We start from the raw sequence: 24,017 nt of genomic DNA on the forward strand, positions 1-24,017 counted from the left end.
TGAATCAGAACTTAGAACCTTCTTTTACTTCCTGCTTCCTGTGTTCAGGAGGAGATCAGCCCATTGGAGAATGCCATGGAGACGATGCAACTGACCAATGAGAAGATCAGCAACATGGTGCAGCGTCACCTGAATGATTCCAACCTTCCCATCAACCCCCTCTCCATGCTGCTCAACGGCATCGTGGACCCCGCTGTCATGGGCGGTTTCACCAACTACGAGAAGGTACTGTGTGTGTGTGTGTGTGTGTGTGTCGTCATGGGTGGGTCTACCTTACTTAGCTCATGAATACAGCTTTAGTTCTTTATTGTGAACTCAACACAACAACCATAGTTTGGTTCAACTCTCTGATCATAGTGGTTTGGAACGTCTTCCCCATGTAGAAAAATACAACCTTCATACAGAAGACAAAAGATTGTTTCTGTGATGAGTTCTGACTTCCCCTCTCTGTCTCCCCTCTTTACCCTTTCTCTCCTCTCTCCTTCCTCTCCTCTCTCCCCCTCTCCTCTCCCCCCTCTCTCCCCCTCTCCTCTCCCCCCTCTCTCCCCCTCTCCTCTCCCCCCTCTCTCCTCTCCTCTCTCCCCTTTCTCCTCTCTCACCTCTCCTCTCTCCACCCTCTCTTCTCTCCTCTCTTCCCTCTCCTCTCTCACCTCTCCTCTTCCCTCTCCTCTCTCACCTCTCCTCTCGCCCCCTCTCCTCTCTCCACCCTCTCTTCTCTCCTCTCTCCTCTCTCACCTCTCCTCTCCTCTCCTCTCCTCTCTCACCCTCTTCTCTCCTCTCTTCCCTCTCCTCTCTCACCTCTCCTCTCGCCCCCTCTCCTCTCTCCACCCTCTCTTCTCTCCTCTCTCCTCTCCTCTCTCACCTCTCCTCTCCTCTCCTCTCTCACCCTCTTCTCTCCTCTCTTCCCTCCCCTCTCTCACCTCTCCCCTTCCCTCCCCTCTCTCACCTCTCCTCTTCCCTCTCCTCTCTCCTCTTCTCTCCTCTCTTCCCTCCCCTCTCTCACCTCTCCCCTCTCCTCTTCTCTTCTCTCCTCTTCTCTCCTCTCCTCTCCTCTTCCCTCCCCTCTCTCACCTCTCCTCTTCCCTCCCCTCTCTCACCTCTCCTCTTCCCTCCCCTCTCTCACCTCTCCTCTTCTCTCTCCTGTCTCCAGGCATTCTTCACAGAGAAGTACCAGGGGGATCACCCTGAGGACCAGGAGAATCTGGAGAAACTGAAAGACCTCATCGCATGGCAGGTTAGAATCACGCGCAAACAAACCACTCTACCACACTCCAGGACTGTGGAGTGTGGTAGTGTTGCACCCTCCCCAACTGACTGACACACACACACACACACTCACTCACACACACACACACACACACACACACACACACACACACACACACACACACACACACACACACACACACACACACACACACTGAAAGACCTCATCGCATGGCAGGTTAGACTGACACACACTACCGTTAAAAACTTTGGGGTCACTTAGAAACTTCCTTGTTTTTGAAAGAAAAGCAAATTTTTTGTCTATTAAAATAACATCACAATGATCAGAAATACAGTGTAGACATTGTTATTGTTGTAAATGACTATTGTAGCTGGAAACAACTGATTTTTAATGGAATATCTATGTAGGCGTACAGAGGACCATTATCAGCAACCATCACTCCTGTGTTCCAATGGCACGTTGTGTTACCTAATCCAAGTTTATCATATTAAAAGGATAATTGATCATTAGAAAAACATTTTGCAATTATGTTAGCACAGCTTAAAACTGTTGTTCTGATTAAAGAAGCTATAAAACTGGCCTTCTTTAGACTAGTTGAGTATCTGGAGCATCAGCATTTGTGGGTTCGATTACAGGCTCAAAATGGCCAGAAACAAATAACTTTCTTCTGAAACTCGTCAGTCTATTCTTGTCCTGAGAAATGAAGGCTATTCCATGCGAGAAATTGCCAAGAAACTGAAGATCTTGTACAACATTCTGTACTACTCCCTTCAAAGAATAGCGCAAACTGGCTCTAACCAGAATAGAAAGAGGAGTGGGAGGCCCCGGTGTTTAAATTCTTCATATTGAAGCCAGCCGCACCAATTTTTTCTGAGGAAACACCGTCAAACTGGCGACCATAGTCAGCTTGCAGGCGCCCGGCCAACCACAAGTAGTCGCTAGACTCCGATGAGACAAGGAAATCCCGGCTGGCCCAAACCCTCCCCTAACCCGGAGGACGCTGGGCCAATTGTTCGCTGCTCCGTGGGTCTCCCTGTCAGATGCTTACGACCATCCGCCATCCCCGTCCATAATGCACTAACAAAACCGGGACTTACTTGAAGGTAACAGCGCTCACTGTTGTCCCTAGTGGCCAGTTTCCATGTCATCTCTCCATGTCCTCAGACAAGGATGGACGTCAAATACTAACTTGTATCATGGGTGACCTGGCTGATTTTAAAACAATTCCACATGTTAGCTTAGTAGAAACCCCGGGACCTTAGACCGTAAGGGGACTGACACTAAGCTGCGTCTTATTCTAACAGTTTTAGAAACTTCAGAGTGTTTTCTATCCAATGCTACCAATTATATCCATATCCTAGCTTCTGGGCCTGAGTAACAGGCAGTTTACTTTGGGCACGTCAGTCATCCGAACTTCCGAACACCGCCCCCTAGCCCAAAGATATTATTAAGACTGACACTAAGCTGCATCTGGGCAACCCATCAGAATGGTTAACCCCACATGTGTACCAGTGGAGGTAGGTGTCACTTTAAATTGGAGGACAGGTTCATTGTAATGGCTGCAATTAAATGAATGGAAAGGTATCTAACACTTTACAAGGATCCCGTCCTCTGATTTCTCTCTCCACCAGCCCCCACTGATATGTATGTCTATATACACTGCTCAAAAAAATAAAGGGAACACTAAAATAACACATCCTAGATCTGAATGAATGAAAGAATCTTATTAAATACTTTTTCTTTACATAGTTGAATGTGCTGACAACAAAATCACACAAAAATAATCAATGGAAATCCAATTTATCAACACATGGAGGTCTGGATTTGGAGTCACACTCAAAATTAAAGTGGAAAACCACACTACAGGCTGATCCAACTTTGATGTAATGTCCTTAAAACAAGTCAAAATGAGGCTCAGTAGTGTGTGTGGCCAAACGTCCTGCACGGTGTTGGGCTGTAAGCACAACCCCCACCTGTGGACGTCGGGCTCTCATACCACCCTCATGGAGTCTGTTTCTGACCATTTGAGCAGACACGTGAACATTTGTGGCCTGCTGGAGGTCATTTTGCAGGGCTCTGGCAGTGCTCCTCCTGCTCCTCCTTGCACAAAGGCGGAGGTAGCGGTCCTGCTGCTGGGTTGTTGCCCTCCTACGGCCTCCTCCACGTCTCCTGATGTACTGGCCTGTCTCCTGGTAGCGCCTCCATGCTCTGGACACTACGCTGACAGACACAGCAAACCTTCTTGCCACAGCTCACATTGATGTGCCATCCTGGATGAGCTGCACTACCTGAGCCACTTGTGTGGGTTGTAGACTCCGTCTCATGCTACCACTAAAGTGAAAGCACCGCCAGCATTCAAAAGTGACCAAAACATCAGCCAGGAAGCATAGGAACTGAGAAGTGGTCTGTGGTCACCACCTGCAGAACCACTCCTTTATTGGGGGTGTCTTGCTAATTGCCTATAATTTCCACCTGTTGTCTATTCCATTTGCACAACAGCATGTGAAATGTATTGTCAATCAGTGTTGCTTCCTAAGTGGACAGTTTGATTTCACAGAAGTGTGATTGACTTGGAGTTACATTGTGTTGTTTAAGTGTTCCCTTTATTTTTTTGAGCAGTGTAGTATAAAACCTGCCTTTCCCTATTGTCTGAACAATAAGCTGGGAGGATGGAGATTACTGTGTATGTTGTATATGTCATGGCGTTTTCTTCTGGCCCTGTGGACACCAGTGTAAAAACACTGCAGCAGAACAATGTCTCTGAAGAGGGTTATCTATTTTGAGAACAGAACACACAGGCTATGCCGTGCGTGAAAAGCCTTATCCTGTAGCTAATAGGTAATTGCCTGAGGTTACTCGGGCAAAAGAAAACTAGTTTAGCTTTGAAAACCAGATTGAAAAAAACATTGTGTCACAGATTGATTCTAACTGGGCCGTATGTAAGAATAGGATATGAATGTGAAAAGTGTGTAAATACTATTTTTTGTTGTCTATTAGTTCTTATATATACAGAGCCTTCGGAAAGTATTCAGACCCTTTGACTTTTTCCACATTTTGTAACGTTACAGCCTTATTCTAAAATGGATTAGATTGTTTTTAATCTCATCAATCTACACACAATACCCCATAATGAAAAAGCAAAAACAGGTTTTTAGAAAAGTTTGCAAATGTATTAAAAATTAAAAGAACTGATACCTTATTTACATAAATAAGTATTTAGACCCTTTGCTATGAAACTTGAAATTGAGCTCAGGCGCATCCTGTTTCCATTGATCATCCTTGAGATGTTTCTACAACTTGATTGGAGTCCACCTGTGGTAAATTCAATTGATTGGACATGATTTGGAAAGGCACACACCTGTCTATATAAGGTCCCACAGTTGACAGTACATGTCAGAGCAAAAACCAAGCCATGAGGTAGAAGAACAAAATGTGGAAAGGAGTACATGGATGTGAATACTTTCCGAAGGCACTGTAACTTTTATTTTAATGTTTAATTTAGAATTGTATGAGTTCTGTAGAGTTCTGAAGCATTCTATAGTTCTGAAGCATTCTATAGTTTTGAAGCATTCTATAGTTCTAAAGCGTTCTACAGTTCTAAAGCATTCTACAGTTTTGAAGCATTCTACAGTTTTAAAGCATTCTATAGTTCTAAAGCATTCTATAGTTCTGAAGCATTCTATAGTTCTAAAGCATTCTACAGTTTTAAAGCATTCTACAGTTTTAAAGCATTCTATAGTTCTGAAGCATTCTATAGTTCTAAAGCATTCTATAGTTCTGAAGCATTTTATAGTTCTAAAGCATTCTACAGTTCTAAAACATTATACAGTTTTAAAGCATTCTATAGTTCTGAAGCATTCTACAGTTCTAAAGCATTCTATAGTTCTAAAGCATTCTATAGTTCTACTGCATTCTACAGTTTTAAAGCGTTCTATAGTTCTGAAGCATTCTACAGTTCTAAAGCAATCTATAGTTCTGAAGCATTCTATAGTTCTAAAGCATTCTATAGTTCTAAAGCATTCTACAGTTCTAAAGCATTCTACAGTTCTAAAGCATTCTACAGTTTTAAAGCATTCTACAGTTCTAAAGCATTCTACAGTTCTAAAGCATTCTACAGTTCTAAAGCATTCTACAGTTCTAAAGCATTCTACAGTTCTAAAGCATTCTACAGTTCTAAAGCATTCTACAGTTCTAAAGCATTCTACAGTTTTAAAGCATTCTATAGTTCTAAAGCATTCTATAGTTCTAAAGCATTCTACAGTTCTAAAGCATTCTATAGTTCTGAAGCATTCTACAGTTCTAAAGCATTCTATAGTTCTGAAGCATTCTATAGTTCTGAAGCATTCTATAGTTCTAAAGCATTCTATAGTTCTAAAGCGTTCTATAGTTCTAAAGCATTCTACAGTTTTAAAGCGTTCTATAGTTCTAAAGCATTCTACAGTTCTAAAGCGTTCTACAGTTCTAAAGCATTCTACAGTTTTAAAGCATTCTATAGTTCTAAAGCATTCTATAGTTCTAAAGCATTCTACAGTTCTAAAGCATTCTATAGTTCTGAAGCATTCTACAGTTCTAAAGCATTCTATAGTTCTGAAGCATTCTATAGTTCTGAAGCATTCTATAGTTCTGAAGCATTCTATAGTTCTGAAGCATTCTATAGTTCTAAAGCATTCTACAGTTCTAAAGCATTCTATAGTTCTGAAGCATTCTACAGTTCTAAAGCATTCTATAGTTCTGAAGCATTCTATAGTTCTGAAGCATTCTATAGTTCTGAAGCATTCTATAGTTCTGAAGCATTCTATAGTTCTAAAGCATTCTACAGTTTTAAAGCATTCTACAGTTCTAAAGCATTCTACAGTTTTAAAGCATTCTACCGTTCTAAAGCATTCTACAGTTCTAAAGCATTCTACAGTTCTAAAGCATTCTATAGTTCTAAAGCATTCTACAGTTCTAAAGCATTCTACAGTTTTAAAGCATTCTATAGTTCTAAAGCATTCTATAGTTCTAAAGCATTCTACAGTTCTAAAGCATTCTATAGTTCTGAAGCATTCTACAGTTCTAAAGCATTCTATAGTTCTGAAGCATTCTATAGTTCTGAAGCATTCTATAGTTCTAAAGCGTTCTATAGTTCTAAAGCGTTCTATAGTTCTAAAGCGTTCTACAGTTTTAAAGCGTTCTATAGTTCTAAAGCATTCTACAGTTCTAAAGCATTCTACAGTTCTAAAGCATTCTACAGTTTTAAAGCATTCTATAGTTCTAAAGCATTCTATAGTTCTAAAGCATTCTACAGTTCTAAAGCATTCTATAGTTCTGAAGCATTCTATAGTTCTAAAGCATTCTATAGTTCTAAAGCATTCTACAGTTCTAAAGCATTCTACAGTTCTAAAGCATTCTACAGTTCTAAAGCATTCTACAGTTTTAAAGCATTCTACAGTTCTAAAGCATTCTACAGTTCTAAAGCATTCTACAGTTCTAAAGCATTCTACAGTTCTAAAGCATTCTAGTTTTAAAGCATTCTACAGTTCTAAAGCATTCTACAGTTCTAAAGCATTCTACAGTTTTAAAGCATTCTACAGTTCTAAAGCATTCTACAGTTTTAAAGCATTCTACCGTTCTAAAGCATTCTACAGTTCTAAAGCATTCTACAGTTCTAAAGCATTCTATAGTTCTAAAGCATTCTACAGTTCTAAAGCATTCTACAGTTTTAAAGCATTCTATAGTTCTAAAGCATTCTATAGTTCTAAAGCATTCTACAGTTCTAAAGCATTCTATAGTTCTGAAGCATTCTACAGTTCTAAAGCATTCTATAGTTCTGAAGCATTCTATAGTTCTGAAGCATTCTATAGTTCTAAAGCATTCTATAGTTCTAAAGCGTTCTATAGTTCTAAAGCGTTCTACAGTTTTAAAGCGTTCTATAGTTCTAAAGCATTCTACAGTTCTAAAGCATTCTACAGTTCTAAAGCATTCTACAGTTTTAAAGCATTCTATAGTTCTAAAGCATTCTATAGTTCTAAAGCATTCTACAGTTCTAAAGCATTCTATAGTTCTGAAGCATTCTACAGTTCTAAAGCATTCTATAGTTCTGAAGCATTCTATAGTTCTGAAGCATTCTATAGTTCTGAAGCATTCTATAGTTCTGAAGCATTCTATAGTTCTAAAGCATTCTACAGTTCTAAAGCATTCTATAGTTCTGAAGCATTCTACAGTTCTAAAGCATTCTATAGTTCTGAAGCATTCTATAGTTCTGAAGCATTCTATAGTTCTGAAGCATTCTATAGTTCTAAAGCATTCTACAGTTTTAAAGCATTCTACAGTTCTAAAGCATTCTACAGTTTTAAAGCATTCTACCGTTCTAAAGCATTCTACAGTTCTAAAGCATTCTACAGTTCTAAAACATTCTATAGTTCTAAAGCATTCTACAGTTCTAAAGCATTCTACAGTTTTAAAGCATTCTATAGTTCTAAAGCATTCTATAGTTCTAAAGCATTCTACAGTTCTAAAGCATTCTATAGTTCTGAAGCATTCTACAGTTCTAAAGCATTCTATAGTTCTGAAGCATTCTATAGTTCTGAAGCATTCTATAGTTCTAAAGCGTTCTATAGTTCTAAAGCGTTCTATAGTTCTAAAGCGTTCTACAGTTTTAAAGCGTTCTATAGTTCTAAAGCATTCTACAGTTCTAAAGCATTCTACAGTTCTAAAGCATTCTACAGTTTTAAAGCATTCTATAGTTCTAAAGCATTCTATAGTTCTAAAGCATTCTACAGTTCTAAAGCATTCTATAGTTCTGAAGCATTCTACAGTTCTAAAGCATTCTATAGTTCTGAAGCATTCTATAGTTCTAAAGCATTCTATAGTTCTAAAGCATTCTACAGTTCTAAAGCATTCTACAGTTCTAAAGCATTCTACAGTTCTAAAGCATTCTACAGTTTTAAAGCATTCTATAGTTCTGAAGCATTCTATAGTTCTAAAGCATTCTACAGTTCTAAAGCATTCTATAGTTCTAAAGCATTCTACAGTTCTAAAGCGTTCTACAGTTTTAAAGCATTCTACAGTTCTAAAGCATTCTACAGTTTTAAAGCGTTCTACAGTTTTAAAGCATTCTACAGTTCTAAAGCATTCTACAGTTCTAAAGCGTTCTACAGTTTTAAAGCATTCTACAGTTCTAAAGCATTCTACAGTTCTAAAGCGTTCTACAGTTCTAAAGCATTCTACAGTTCTAAAGCATTCTACAGTTTTAAAGCATTCTATAGTTCTAAAGCATTCTACAGTTCTAAAGCATTCTACAGTTTTAAAGCATTCTACAGTTCTAAAGCGTTCTACAGTTTTAAAGCATTCTATACTTCTAAAGCATTCTACAGTTCTAAAGCATTCTACAGTTCTAAAGCGTTCTACAGTTTTAAAGCATTCTACAGTTCTAAAGCGTTCTACAGTTTTAAAGCATTCTACAGTTCTAAAGCATTCTACAGTTCTAAAGCATTCTACAGTTCTAAAGCGTTCTACAGTTCTAAAGCATTCTACAGTTCTAAAGCATTCTACAGTTTTAAAGCGTTCTATTCCAAAGTTAAAGTTTGGAATGAAACCAGTGAGTAAAATAACAGCATGGTTCTGCTGCCTGCTCTGCTCCCTCAGAAAGCCTGGAGGGAGTGTTTACACACCGACACACACGGCAGAGCTTTAATCAGCTCATTGTAGCACAGCCTCTGAGATCAATAACCTTCTCTCCTTCTTTCCCTTCCTCCTCCCCCTCTTCCTTCTCTCTCCCTCTCCCCCCCGCTTCCTTCTCTCTCCCTCACCCCCCTCTTCCTTCTCTCCCCCTCTCCCCCTCTCCCTTCTCTCTCCCCTCTCCCCCTCTTCCTTCTCTCTCCCTCTTCTCTTCCTTCTCTCTCCCTCACCCCCCTCTTCCTTCTCTCTCCCTCACCCCCCTCTTCCTTCTCTCTCCCTCACCCCCCTCTTCCTTCTCTCTCCCTCTCCCCCCTCTTCCTTCTCTCTCCCTCCCCCCCCCTCTTCCTTCTCTCTCCCTCACCCCCTCTTCCTTCTCTCTCCCTCTCCCCCCTCTTCCTTCTCTCTCCCCTCTCCCCCCTCTTCCTTCTCTCTCCCTCTCCCCCCTCTTCCTTCTCTCTCCCTCTCCCCCCTCTTCCTTCTCTCTCCCTCTCCCCCCTCTCCTCTTCTCTTTCACACCATCTTTGTTCCTGGGAATATTGTGATGGCCGCGGGGAATGAAACAAGCTCCAATGTTCCGGTTTTTAACTGTCCAAATATAAACCTGGTGTCAGGAATGCTGTATCGATCTATAGAGAAAAACAAAAGGCCATTTTGTTATTCCAGGGAATCCACAGCATATATATATATATATATATATATATATATATATATATGTATATATATATACACACACACACACACACACACACACATATACCATTTGTTATTTCAGCTAATGATACATAGAATGTTCCATGCCTGCTTTAGTGTATGGTTGTTCACTAATTGGTTGTGTACTGAAAATACAGCAGGCTATGACGCACACACCCACACACACACCCACTAGTGCTCAGCCATGAAATGAAATGTCGGTTCTTTTTTGTTTTTTTTAACAAGTAATTGACCGACGTCGGTTAAATTATTTGAATTCCATTTGTTTTTGTTTTCTGTGAGCTTGATGGTCAGTTTCTGTAGAGATAAATCAGATCAATCCTGAACTGTGCCATGTAGTAGGGAGTTGTAGTTTCTGTAGAGATAAATCAGATCAATCCTGAACTGTGCCATGTAGTAGGGAATTGTAGTTTCTGTAGAGATAAATCAGATCAATCCTGAACTGTGCCATGTAGTAGGGAGTTGTAGTTTCTGTAGAGATAAATCAGATCAATCCTGAACTGTGCCATGTAGTAGGGAATTGTAGTTTCTGTAGAGATAAATCAGATCAATCCTGAACTGTGCCATGTAGTAGGGAGTTGTAGTTTCTGTAGAGATAAATCAGATCAATCCTGAACTGTGCCATGTAGTAGGGAGTTGTAGTTTCTGTAGAGATAAATCAGATCAATCCTGAACTGTGCCATGTAGTAGGGAGTTGTAGTTTCTGTAGAGATAAATCAGATCAATCCTGAACTGTGCCATGTAGTAGGGAATTGTAGTTTCTGTAGAGATAAATCAGATCAACCCTGAACTGTGCCATGTAGTAGGGAGTTGTAGTTTCTGTAGAGATAAATCAGATCAATCCTGAACTGTGCCATGTAGTAGGGAGTTGTAGTTTCCGTAGAGATAAATCAGATCAACCCTGAACTGTGCCATGTAGTAGGGAGTTGTAGTTTCCGTAGAGATAAATCAGATCAATCCTGAACTGTGCCATGTAGTAGGGAATTGTAGTTTCTGTAGAGATAAAGCAGATCAACCCTGAACTGTGCCATGTAGTAGGGAATTGTAGTTTCCAACAGGCCAATATTCAACATAGTTTAGAGCAGAAAAAGTGGTAATTAACTACAATGACCATGTACTCCCGCTTAACCCTTTGAAGCCTACGATCACATATTTGTGATCATTGTTGAGTGGTCCCTGCAGCGTACCATCGCAAACATGTGATTGGACAGAACATCAACAGAACGTATGATGTAACAAACGTGTGTAAACAGCATTGTTGTCTGAAATGTTTTTCGCCGATGGGAAAGAAAGGTCTTATTCCTCAATTCTACTTTTTATTGTAAAAGATAAATGTGAACTTCATCATCCAAGCATCAAACAGAACACATCCACAGCCTAACTCGTTCCATTAACCAGTTTAAATAACAGGTTGCACTTACAAACAAAAACAAACATAAATTGGCGACCTAACAGCTAGACTTGTTCACAATGTACAACATCTCTGGTGAGTAGAAGGGAGAAATGTAATATTGTTTAGAAAAAGAGATGTGTCAGCTAAGCTAACAGGAGCTAAATTCTTTATGATGGCAGCCATTTTGGTTATATTTGACAACCGAGAAAAAAAACTCCCTAATCCCAGAATGCCATTCACTATAAAATGCAAATAAACAAAGTCAAAGATGGCTGCACCCATTGCATGAAAAATATGAACTTAGTTTGGACACCTTTCATCATATTACAAATCTTCGATATACAGTCGTGGCAGAAAAGTTTTGAGAATGACACAAATATTCATTTCCACAAAGTTTGCTGCTTCAGTGTCTTTAGATATTTTTGTCAGATGTTACTATGGAATACTGAAGTATAATTACAAGCATTTCACAAGTGTCAAAGGCTTTTATTGACAATTACATGAAGTTGATGCAAAGAGTCAATATTTGAAGTGTTGACCCTTCTTTTTCAAGACCTCTGCAATCCGCCCTGGCATGCTGTCAATTAACTTCTGGGCCACATCCTGACTGATGGCAGCCCATTCTTGCATAATCAATGCTTGGAGTTTGTCAGAATTTGTGGGTTTTTGTTTGTCCACTTGCCTCTTGAGGTTTGACCACAAGTTCTCAATGGGATTAAGGTCTGGGGAGTTTCCTGGCCATGGACCCAAAATATTGATGTTTTGTTCCCTGAGCCACTTAGTTATCACTTTTGCCTAATGGCAAGGTGCTCCATCATGCTGGAAAAGGAGTTGTTCGTCACCAAACTGTTCCTGGATGGTTGGGAGAGGTTACTCTCAAAGGATGTGTTGGTACCATTTTTTATTCATGGCTGTGTTCTTAGGCAAAATTATGAATGAGTCCACTCGCTTGGCTGAGAAGCAACCCCACACATGAATGGTCTCAGGATGCTTTACTGTTGGCGTGACACAGGACTGATGGTAGCGCTCACCTTGTCTTCTCCGGACAAGCTTTTTTCCGGATGCCCCAAACAATCGGAAAGGGGATTCATCAGAGAAAATGACTTTACCCCAGTCCTCAGCAATCCAATCCCTGTACCCTTTGCAGAATATCAGTCTGTCCCTGGTGTTTTTCCTGGAGAGAAGTGGCTTCTTTGCTGCCCTTCTTGACACCAGGCCATCCTCTAAAGGTCTTCGCCTCACTGTGCGTGCAGATGCACTGACACCTGCCTGCTGCCATTCCTGAACAAGCACTGTACTGGTGGTGCCCCAATCCTGCAGCTGAATCAACTTTAGGAGACGGTCCTGGCGCTTGCTGGACTTTCTTGGGCGCCCTGAAGCCTCTTCACAACAATTGAAGCGCTCTCCTTGAAGTTCTTGATGATCCGATAAATGGTTGATTTAGGTGCTGTCTTACTGGCAGCAATATCCTTGCCTGTGAAGCCCTTTTTGTACAAAGCAATGATGACGGCGCGTGTTTCCTTGCAGGTAACCATGGTTGACAGAGGAAGAACAATGATCCCAAGCACCACCCTCCTTTTGAAGCTTCCAGTCTTTTATACGAACTCAATCAGCGTGACAGAGTGATCTCCAGCCTTGTCCTCGTCAACACTCACACCTGTGTTAACGAGAGAATCACTGACATGATGTCAGCTGGTCCTTTTGTGGCAGGGCTGAAATGCAGTAGAAATGTTTTTGGGGGATTCAGTTCATTTGCATGGCAAAGAGGGACTTTGCAATTAATTGCAATTTATTTGATCACTCTTCATAACATTCTGTAGTATATGCAAATTGCCATCATACAAACTGAGGCAGCAGACTTTGTGAAAGTTAATATTTGTGTCATTCTCAAAACTTTTGGCCACGACTGTACTTATTACAGTGGGTTGGCAGATTTTGGTTAAACCATTTTATAGAGGTTTGTGGGAGAGTTCATTTCATTTGTGGGGGATTTCAAGTCCATGGAGGGTAAAAATGGGGGAAGGTATCGTGGGGGGGATACGATGCAGGAAATATTACTATGATGGGGGATTTATCAATGAATTGGGGGCAAACACAGGAGAAGATTATAAGCTACATAAAACTCCTTGAAAAGGTGGGTCTGACCTGGCAACCCTGAGTAACAATAGTTACATTCTAAGTCAGTCGAGGGAACCATTCCTTCATCTCGTTTTGTTAAAACGTCTTTGGTCTGACAGACATTTCCGTGACAACCAGAATGCGTTGTATGATGTCAACAAACATGGCGTCACACTGCTAGCATTTAGCTTAGAATTAGCTCTTCATAATCAGAACAACCTTACAAAAAAGTATTTTACACACATCATATGTTTCCATTGCAATCTACGCAAGAATCGGGAATGCATGATTTGTCACCAGTACTTGAAAACATGTGAATAAAACAGTAAATACAGTACATTATGCTCCATACACACATACGGTGTGCTACAATAGAAACGACAACACTACTACTGTGTTGTAGTAGTGTTGTCTACTACTTCTATGGTGTGCCACAGTAGAAACGACAACACCATGTACAGAAACTATAATGAGCATGTGTTTGATAGGAACAGTTATTATTATTAGTAGTAGTAAGGAAAACAACAATGAAGGCAATGTGGGCGCCAGACGGATAATGTGCCGGGGGGGGCGGGTTTGTGCAAGTACTTTATCTGGGGAAACACTGGGGGAGTGCTTGGACTCTCGTCAAAGAGAGAAGTTTGTCCGCCTCAAGCATAAATTGGAAATCTTTGACTTCAGTGCATTCAAAACAACTGGGAACGCCGGAGGAAAAAATTTGCTCCAACTAGGAAAAATCGTTTTGAACGATCATCCAACTCGGAATTCCAACTCGGGAACTCAGGCCTCTTTTCTGGAGCTCCGACTTTCCGACCTGAAGATCACTGATGTCATGATTTGACCTTGTATTTTTCCAAGTTCCCAGTTGTTTGTAACACGGCATAACTGCCCTGTTGCATAACAATCACATTTTGGAACAGTGAGGGCATTCTGACATCACACGCATAAACATTTTTTTTTTTTAAATGGAACTCACAAGTGAAAAGGTTAAACTTGTCTGGTCTGTACGGAGACATGGAGACACGGAGACATGGAGACATGGAGACATGGAGACATGGAGACGTGGAGACGTGGAGACGTGGAGACGTGGAGACGTGGAGACGTGGAGACACGGAGACACGGAGACACGGAGACACGGAGACACGGAGACATGGAGACATGGAGACACGGAGACGTGGAGAACACGGAGAACACGGAGACGTGGAGAACACGGAGACACGGAGACACGGAGAACACGGAGACACGGAGACATGGAGAACACGGAGACACGGAGACATGGAGACACGGAGACATGGAGACACGGAGACATGGAGACACGGAGACATGGAGAACACGGAGACATGGAGAACACGGAGACATGGAGAACACGGAGAACACGGAGAACACGGAGACACGGAGACACGGAGAATACGGAGAACACGGAGACACGGAGAACACGGAGACACGGAGACATGGAGAATACGGAGAACACGGAGACGCGGAGAACACGGAGAACACGGAGACACGGAGAATACGGAGAACACGGAGACGCGGAGAACACGGAGAACACGGAGAACACGGAGACACGGAGAACACGGAGACGTGGAGAACACGGAGAACACGGAGACGTGGAGAACACGGAGAACACGGAGACGTGGAGAACACGGAGAACACGGAGACATGGAGAACACGGAGACATGGAGAACACGGAGAACACGGAGAACACGGAGACACGGAGACATGGAGAATACGGAGACGCGGAGAACACGGAGAACACGGAGACACGGAGAATACGGAGAACACGGAGACGCGGAGAACACGGAGAACACGGAGAACACGGAGAACACGGAGACACGGAGAACACGGAGACGTGGAGAACACGGAGAACACGGAGACGTGGAGAACACGGAGAACACGGAGACGTGGAGAACACGGAGAACACGGAGACGTGGAGAACACGGAGACGTGGAGAACACGGAGACGTGGAGAACACGGAGACACGGAGACACAGAGAACACGGAGACACGGAGAACACGGAGAACACGGAGACACGGAGAACACGGAGAACACGGAGAGACGGAGACACGGAGACACAGAGAACACGGAGACGTGGAGAACACGGAGAACACGGAGACGTGGAGAACACGGAGACGTGGAGAACACGGAGAGACGGAGACACGGAGACACAGAGAACACGGAGAACACGGAGACGTGGAGAACACGGAGAGACGGAGACACGGAGACACAGAGAACACGGAGACGTGGAGAACACGGAGAACACGGAGACGTGGAGAACACGGAGAGACGGAGACACGGAGACACAGAGAACACGGAGACGTGGAGAACACGGAGAACACGGAGACGTGGAGAACACGGAGAGACGGAGACACGGAGACACAGAGAACACGGAGACACGGAGAACACAACATCCAGAGGGATAGCATGCAGTTGATCTAAGATTGTTAGTTGGTATTAAATGTCTTATTTACTTTGAAGAACTAGGTAAATAGTGATTATGTCAGAGAGCTTAGACAGCAGTCCGATATGAGATGGTGACTTGGAATTAAATAATAGTCATCAAATATATATATTTTTTACTAAAATAATGTGAATAAAATATGGTTATAAGCAGTAATGGACAGACACTACCATCATGGGACTTTTAATTCATTGTTTTATTCTGTGTCGTTACAGCATTCAACCCACATAATGTAGAGTGCATTTAATGTATAAAAAAAGATCAACATTGAAACCCGGTATCCTTGATAATTATTATATAATCGGACCGAAACCGAACCAACCCTCAAAAAGCTCAACACTCACACACTCACACACTCACTCACTCACTCACACTCTCTCTCTCTCTCTCTCTCTCTCTCTCTCTCTCTCTCTCTCTCTCTCTCTCTCTCTCTCTCTCTCTCTCTCTCTCTCTCTCTCTCTCTCTCTCTCTCTCTCTCTCTCTCTCTCTCTCACACTCACTCACTCACTCACTCACTCACTCACTCACTCACTCACTCACTCTCCACTCACTCACTCACACTCTCTCTCTCTCTCTTCAGGACTCTGTCATAGGATGTTCCCCCGTCAGTTACTTCTCGAGGGGAAATTATTTCAATTGGTTTGTTTTCTTCTACATCAGAATAGATGATCGTTGTGTTTTACCATTTCTTGCTGAGCCCTTGAATAGTAATAGAATGTGAACTGTCTCCTCTAGAAGAAGGTAGATGTCTACCTCGTTCCCTAGGCGACTCATACAGAGTAGATGTCTACCTCGTTCCCTAGGCTAGGTGACTCAGAGTAGATGTCTACCTCGTTCCCTAGGTGACTCATACAGAGTAGATGTCTACCTCGTTCCCTAGGTGACTCATACAGAGTAGATGTCTACCTCGTTCCCTAGGTGACTCATACAGAGTAGATGTCTACCTCGTTCCCTAGGCTAGGTGACTCATACAGAGTAGATGTCTATCTCGTTCCCTAGGTGACTCATACAGAGTAGATGTCTACCTCATTCCCTAGGTGACTCATATAGAGTAGATGTCTACCTCATTCCCTAGGTGACTCATACAGAGTAGATGTCTACCTCGTTCCCTAGGTAACTCATACAGAGTAGATGTCTACCTCGTTCCCTAGGTAACTCATACAGAGTAGATGTCTACCTCGTTCCCTAGGCTAGGTGACTCATACAGAGTAGATGTCTACCTCGTTCCCTAGACTAGGTGACTTATACAGAGTAGATGTCTACCTCGTTCCCTAGGTGACTCATACAGAGTAGATGTCTACCTCGTTCCCTAGGCGACTCATACAGAGTAGATGTCTACCTCGTTCCCTAGGCGACTCATACAGAGTAGATGTCTACCTCGTTCCCTAGGCGACTCATACAGAGTAGATGTCTACCTCGTTCCCTAGGCGACTTATACAGAGTAGATGTCTACCTCGTTCCCTAGGCGACTCATACAGAGTAGATGTCTACCTCGTTCCCTAGGCGACTCATACAGAGTAGATGTCTACCTCGTTCCCTAGGTGACTCATACAGAGTAGATGTCTACCTCGTTCCCTAGGCGACTCATACAGAGTAGATGTCTACCTCGTTCCCTAGGTGACTCATACAGAGTAGATGTCTACCTCGTTCCCTACGTGACTCATACAGAGTAGATGTCTACCTCGTTCCCTAGGCTAGGTGACTCATACAGAGAGATGTCTACCTCGTTCCCTACGTGACTCATACAGAGTATATGTCTACCTCGTTCCCTAGGCTAGGTGACTCATACAGAAATATATTTATATTAGCTCCATTCACGCACACATACAGAGACACAGAGGCATGTACACTCACGCTCAAACACACACACACAGAGAGACACACACACATAGAGACACAGAGGCATGCACACTCGCACTCACACACACACAGAGAGACACACACACATAGAGACACAGAGGCATGCACACTCGCACTCACACGCACACAGAGAGACACACACACAGAGAGACACACACATAGAGACACAGAGGCATGCACTCTCGCACTCACACACACACAGAGACACAGAGACATAGAGACACAGAGGCATGCACTCTCGCACTCTCACACACACAGAGAGACACACACACATAGAGACACAGAGGCATGCACACTCGCACTCACACACACACAGAGACACACACATAGAGACACAGAGGCATGCACACTCGCACTCACACGCACACAGAGAGACACACACACAGAGAGACACACACATAGAGACACAGAGGCATGCACACTCGCACTCACACACACACAGAGACACACAGACATAGAGACACAGAGGCATGCACTCTCGCACTCACACACACACAGAGACACACACACATAGAGACACAGAGGCATGCACTCTTGCACTCTCACACACACACACATTTAGCGTCATTTTATGTTTAGAGCGTTGACATGCTCGGCATATCTTCCTCCTGGGATCGTTGACATGCTCGGCATATCTTCCTCCTGGGAGCGTTGACATGCTCGGCATATCTTCCTCCTGGGATCGTTGACATGCTCGGCATATCTTCCTCCTGGGATCGTTGACATGCTCGGCATATCTTCCTCCTGGGATCGTTGACATGCTCGGCATATCTTCCTCCTGGGATCGTTGACATGCTCGGCATATCTTCCTCCTGGGATCGTTGACATGCTCGGCATATCTTCCTCCTGGGATCGTTGACATGCTCGGCATATCTTCCTCCTGGGATCGTTGACATGCTCGGCATATCTTCCTCCTGGGAGCGTTGACATGCTCGGCATATCTTCCTCCTGGGATCGTTGACATGCTCGGCATATCTTCCTCCTGGGATCGTTGACATGCTCGGCATATCTTCCTCCTGGGATCGTTGACATGCTCGGCATATCTTCCTCCTGGGATCGTTGACATGCTCGGCATATCTTCCTCCTGGGATCGTTGACATGCTCGGCATATCTTCCTCCTGGGATCGTTGACATGCTCGGCATATCTTCCTCCTGGGATCGTTGACATGCTCGGCATATCTTCCTCCTGGGATCGTTGACATGCTCGGCATATCTTCTCCTGGATCCGTTGACATGATCGACATATCGTTCCTCCTCGGGGATCGTGACATGCTCGGCATATCTTCCTCCTGGGTCGTTGACATGCTCGGCATATCTTCCTCCTGGGATCGTGACATGCTCGGCATATCTTCCTCCTGGATCGTTGACATGCTCGGCATATCTTCGCTCCTGGGATCGTTGACATGCTCGGCATATCTTCCTCCTGGGATCGTTGACATGCTCGGCTATCTTCCTCCTGGGATCGTTGACATGCTCGGATATCTTCCTCCTGGGAGTCGTTGACATGCTCGGCATATCTTCCTCCTGGGATCGTTGACATGCTCGGCATATCTTCCTCCTGGGATCGTTGACATGCTCGGCATATCTTCCTCCTGGGATCGTTGACATGCTCGGCATATCTTCCTCCTGGATCGTGGACATGCTCGGCATATCTTCCTCCTGGGATCGTTGACATGCTCGGCATATCTTCCTCCTGGGATCGTTGACATGCTCGGCATATCTTCCTCCTGGGATCGTTGACATGCTCGGCATATCTTCCTCCTGGGATCGTTGACATGCTCGGCATATCTTCCTCCTGGGATCGTTGACATGCTCGGCATATCTTCCTCCTGGGATCGTTGACATGCTCGGCATATCTTCCTCCTGGGATCGTTGACATGCTCGGCATATCTTCCTCCTGGGATCGTTGACATGCTCGGCATATCTTCCTCCTGGGATCGTTGACATGCTCGGCATATCTTCCTCCTGGGATCGTTGACATGCTCGGCATATCTTCCTCCTGGGATCGTTGACATGCTCGGCATATCTTCCTCCTGGGATCGTTGACATGCTCGGCATATCTTCCTCCTGGGATCGTTGACATGCTCGGCATATCTTCCTCCTGGGATCGTTGACATGCTCGGCATATCTTCCTCCTGGGATCGTTGACATGCTCGGCATATCTTCCTCCTGGGAGCGTTGACATGCTCGGCATATCTTCCTCCTGGGATCGTTGACATGCTCGGCATATCTTCCTCCTGGGATCGTTGACATGCTCGGCATATCTTCCTCCTGGGATCGTTGACATGCTCGGCATATCTTCCTCCTGGGATCGTTGACATGCTCGGCATATCTTCCTCCTGGGATCGTTGACATGCTCGGCATATCTTCCTCCTGGGATCGTTGACATGCTCGGCATATCTTCCTCCTGGGATCGTTGACATGCTCGGCATATCTTCCTCCTGGGATCGTTGACATGCTCGGCATATCTTCCTCCTGGGATCGTTGACATGCTCGGCATATCTTCCTCCTGGGATCGTTGACATGCTCGGCATATCTTCCTCCTGGGAGCGTTGACATGCTCGGCATATCTTCCTCCTGGGATCGTTGACATGCTCGGCATATCTTCCTCCTGGGAGCGTTGACATGCTCGGCATATCTTCCTCCTGGGATCTGACATGCTCGGCTATCTCCTCCTGGGATCGTTGACAATGCTCGGCATATCTTCCTCCTGGGATCGTTGACATGCTCGGCATATCTTCCTCCTGGGAGCGTTGACATGCTCGGCATATCTTCCTCCTGGGAGCGTTGACATGCTCGGCATATCTTCCTCCTGGGAGCGTTGACATGCTCGGCATATCTTCCTCCTGGGATCGTTGACATGCTCGGCATATCTTCCTCCTGGGATCTCTGTGGAGTCCTAACCTCTTTTGCAATGTACCTTCAGAAAATAATATTCTTTTGAGTTGACAGATTTGGGGTGGAAGTTTCTCTTTACCCCTCCAATTAGAATTTTGCAAAGTGTGCTGTTGACTTTCCCTCTGTTTGACTTTGACGTGATTTTAGTCATCTGAGTGGTTGATGCTTTAGTTTTAGTCAGCGTTTAAACAGAAACACCAGGTCAGACACCTGACTTCACTGCTTTAGTTTTAGTCAGCGTTTAAACAGAAACACCAGGTCAGACACCTGACTTCACTGCTTTAGTTTTAGTCAGCGTTTAAACAGAAACACCAGGTCAGACACCTGACTTCACTGCTTTAGTTTTAGTCAGCGTTTAAACAGAAACACCAGGTCAGACACCTGACTTCACTGCTTTAGTTTTAGTCAGCGTTTAAACAGAAACACCAGGTCAGACACCTGACTTCACTGCTTTAGTTTTAGTCAGCGTTTAAACAGAAACACCAGGTCAGACCCCTGACTTCACTGCTTTAGTTTTAGTCAGCGTTTAAACAGAAACACCAGGTCAGACACCTGACTTCACTGCTTTAGTTTTAGTCAGCGTTTAAACAGAAACACCAGGTCAGACACCTGACTTCACTGCTTTAGTTTTAGTCAGCGTTTAAACAGAAACACCAGGTCAGACACCTGACTTCACTGCTTTAGTTTTAGTCAGCGTTTAAACAGAAACACCAGGTCAGACACCTGACTTCACTGCTTTAGTTTTAGTCAGCGTTTAAACAGAAACACCAGGTCAGACACCTGACTTCACTGCTTTAGTTTTAGTCAGCGTTTAAACAGAAACACCAGGTCAGACACCTGACTTCACTGCTTTAGTTTTAGTCAGCGTTTAAACAGAAACACCAGGTCAGACACCTGACTTCACTGCTTTAGTTTTAGTCAGCGTTTAAACAGAAACACCAGGTCAGACCCCTGACTTCACTGCTTTAGTTTTAGTCAGCGTTTAAACAGAAACACCAGGTCAGACACCTGACTTCACTGCTTTAGTTTTAGTCAGCGTTTAAACAGAAACACCAGGTCAGACACCTGACTTCACTGCTTTAGTTTTAGTCAGCGTTTAAACAGAAACACCAGGTCAGACACCTGACTTCACTGCTTTAGTTTTAGTCAGCGTTTTAAACAGAAACACCAGGTCAGACACCTGACTTCACTGCTTTAGTTTTAGTCAGCGTTTAAACAGAAACACCAGGTCAGACACCTGACTTCACTGCTTTAGTTTTAGTCAGCGTTTAAACAGAAACACCAGGTCAGACACCTGACTTCACTGCTTTAGTTTTAGTCAGCGTTTAAACAGAAACACCAGGTCAGACACCTGACTTCACTGCTTTAGTTTTAGTCAGCGTTTAAACAGAAACACCAGGTCAGACCCCTGACTTCACTGCTTTAGTTTTAGTCAGCGTTTAAACAGAAACACCAGGTCAGACACCTGACTTCACTGCTTTAGTTTTAGTCAGCGTTTAAACAGAAACACCAGGTCAGACACCTGACTTCACTGCTTTAGTTTTAGTCAGCGTTTAAACAGAAACACCAGGTCAGACCCCTGACTTCACTGCTGTAGTTTTAGTCAGCGTTTAAACAGAAACACCAGGTCAGACACCTGACTTCACTGCTTTAGTTTTAGTCAGCGTTTAAACAGAAACACCAGGTCAGACACCTGACTTCACTGCTGTAGTTTTAGTCAGCGTTTAAACAGAAACACCAGGTCAGACACCTGACTTCACTGCTTTAGTTTTAGTCAGCGTTTAAACAGAAACACCAGGTCAGACCCCTCACTTCACTGCTTTAGTTTTAGTCAGCGTTTAAACAGAAACACCAGGTCAGACACCTGACTTCACTGCTTTAGTTTTAGTCAGCGTTTAAACAGAAACACCAGGTCAGACACCTGACTTCACTGCTTTAGTTTTAGTCAGCGTTTAAACAGAAACACCAGGTCAGACACCCCACTTCACTGCTTTAGTTTTAGTCAGCGTTTAAACAGAAACACCAGGTCAGACACCTGACTTCACTGCTTTAGTTTTAGTCAGCGTTTAAACAGAAACACCAGGTCAGACACCTGACTTCACTGCTTTAGTTTTAGTCAGCGTTTAAACAGAAACACCAGGTCAGACACCTGACTTCACTGCTTTAGTTTTAGTCAGCGTTTAAACAGAAACACCAGGTCAGACACCTGACTTCACTGCTTTAGTTTTAGTCAGCGTTTAAACAGAAACACCAGGTCAGACACCCCACTTCACTGCTTTAGTTTTAGTCAGCGTTTAAACAGAAACACCAGGTCAGACACCTGACTTCACTGCTTTAGTTTTAGTCAGCGTTTAAACAGAAACACCAGGTCAGACCCCTGACTTCACTGCTTTAGTTTTAGTCAGCGTTTAAACAGAAACACCAGGTCAGACACCTGACTTCACTGCTTTAGTTTTAGTCAGCGTTTAAACAGAAACACCAGGTCAGACACCTGACTTCACTGCTGTAGTTTTAGTCAGCGTTTAAACAGAAACACCAGGTCAGACACCTGACTTCACTGCTTTAGTTTTAGTCAGCGTTTAAACAGAAACACCAGGTCAGACACCCCACTTCACTGCTTTAGTTTTAGTCAGCGTTTAAACAGAAACACCAGGTCAGACACCCCACTTCACTGCTTTAGTTTAGTCAGCGTTTAAACAGAAACACCAGGTCAGACACCTGACTTCACTGCTTTAGTTTTAGTCAGCGTTTAAACAGAAACACCAGGTCAGACACCTGACTTCACTGCTTTAGTTTTAGTCAGCGTTTAAACAGAAACACCAGGTCAGACACCTGACTTCACTGCTTTAGTTTTAGTCAGCGTTTAAACAGAAACACCAGGTCAGACACCTGACTTCACTGCTTTAGTTTTAGTCAGCGTTTAAACAGAAACACCAGGTCAGACACCTGACTTCACTGCTTTAGTTTTAGTCAGCGTTTAAACAGAAACACCAGGTCAGACACCTGACTTCACTGCTTTAGTTTTAGTCAGCGTTTAAACAGAAACACCAGGTCAGACACCTGACTTCACTGCTTTAGTTTTAGTCAGCGTTTAAACAGAAACACCAGGTCAGACACCTGACTTCACTGCTTTAGTTTTAGTCAGCGTTTAAACAGAAACACCAGGTCAGACACCTGACTTCACTGCTTTAGTTTTAGTCAGCGTTTAAACAGAAACACCAGGTCAGACACCTGACTTCACTGCTTTAGTTTTAGTCAGCGTTTTAAACAGAAACACCAGGTCAGACACCTGACTTCACTGCTTTAGTTTTAGTCAGCGTTTAAACAGAAACACCAGGTCAGACACCTGACTTCACTGCTTTAGTTTTAGTCAGCGTTTAAACAGAAACACCAGGTCAGACACCTGACTTCACTGCTTTAGTTTTAGTCAGCGTTTAAACAGAAACACCAGGTCAGACACCTGACTTCACTGCTTTAGTTTTAGTCAGCGTTTAAACAGAAACACCAGGTCAGACACCTGACTTCACTGCTTTAGTTTTAGTCAGCGTTTTAAACAGAAACACCAGGTCAGACACCTGACTTCACTGCTTTAGTTTTAGTCAGCGTTTAAACAGAAACACCAGGTCAGACACCTGACTTCACTGCTTTAGTTTTAGTCAGCGTTTAAACAGAAACACCAGGTCAGACACCTG

The 24,017-nt window shown here is 43.5% G+C and overlaps 1 protein-coding gene across 1 annotated transcript in view; it reads left to right on the top strand.

The window, feature by feature from the left end:
• The first annotated feature begins 43 nt into the window (after positions 1-43).
• LOC115181574 (dedicator of cytokinesis protein 1) overlaps positions 44-24,017 on the top strand; it is a 71,444-nt gene continuing 47,470 nt past the window's right edge. Inside the window, exons 1-2 of the mRNA XM_029743469.1 lie at positions 44-225; positions 1,151-1,234. Of these exons, the coding sequence (XP_029599329.1) occupies positions 76-225; positions 1,151-1,234 (234 nt within the window). The 5' untranslated portion in view covers positions 44-75. The remainder of the gene's footprint in view (positions 226-1,150; positions 1,235-24,017) is intronic.

This window comes from Salmo trutta, unplaced genomic scaffold, assembly GCF_901001165.1.
Source record: "Salmo trutta unplaced genomic scaffold, fSalTru1.1, whole genome shotgun sequence".
NCBI lineage: Eukaryota > Metazoa > Chordata > Actinopteri > Salmoniformes > Salmonidae > Salmo > Salmo trutta.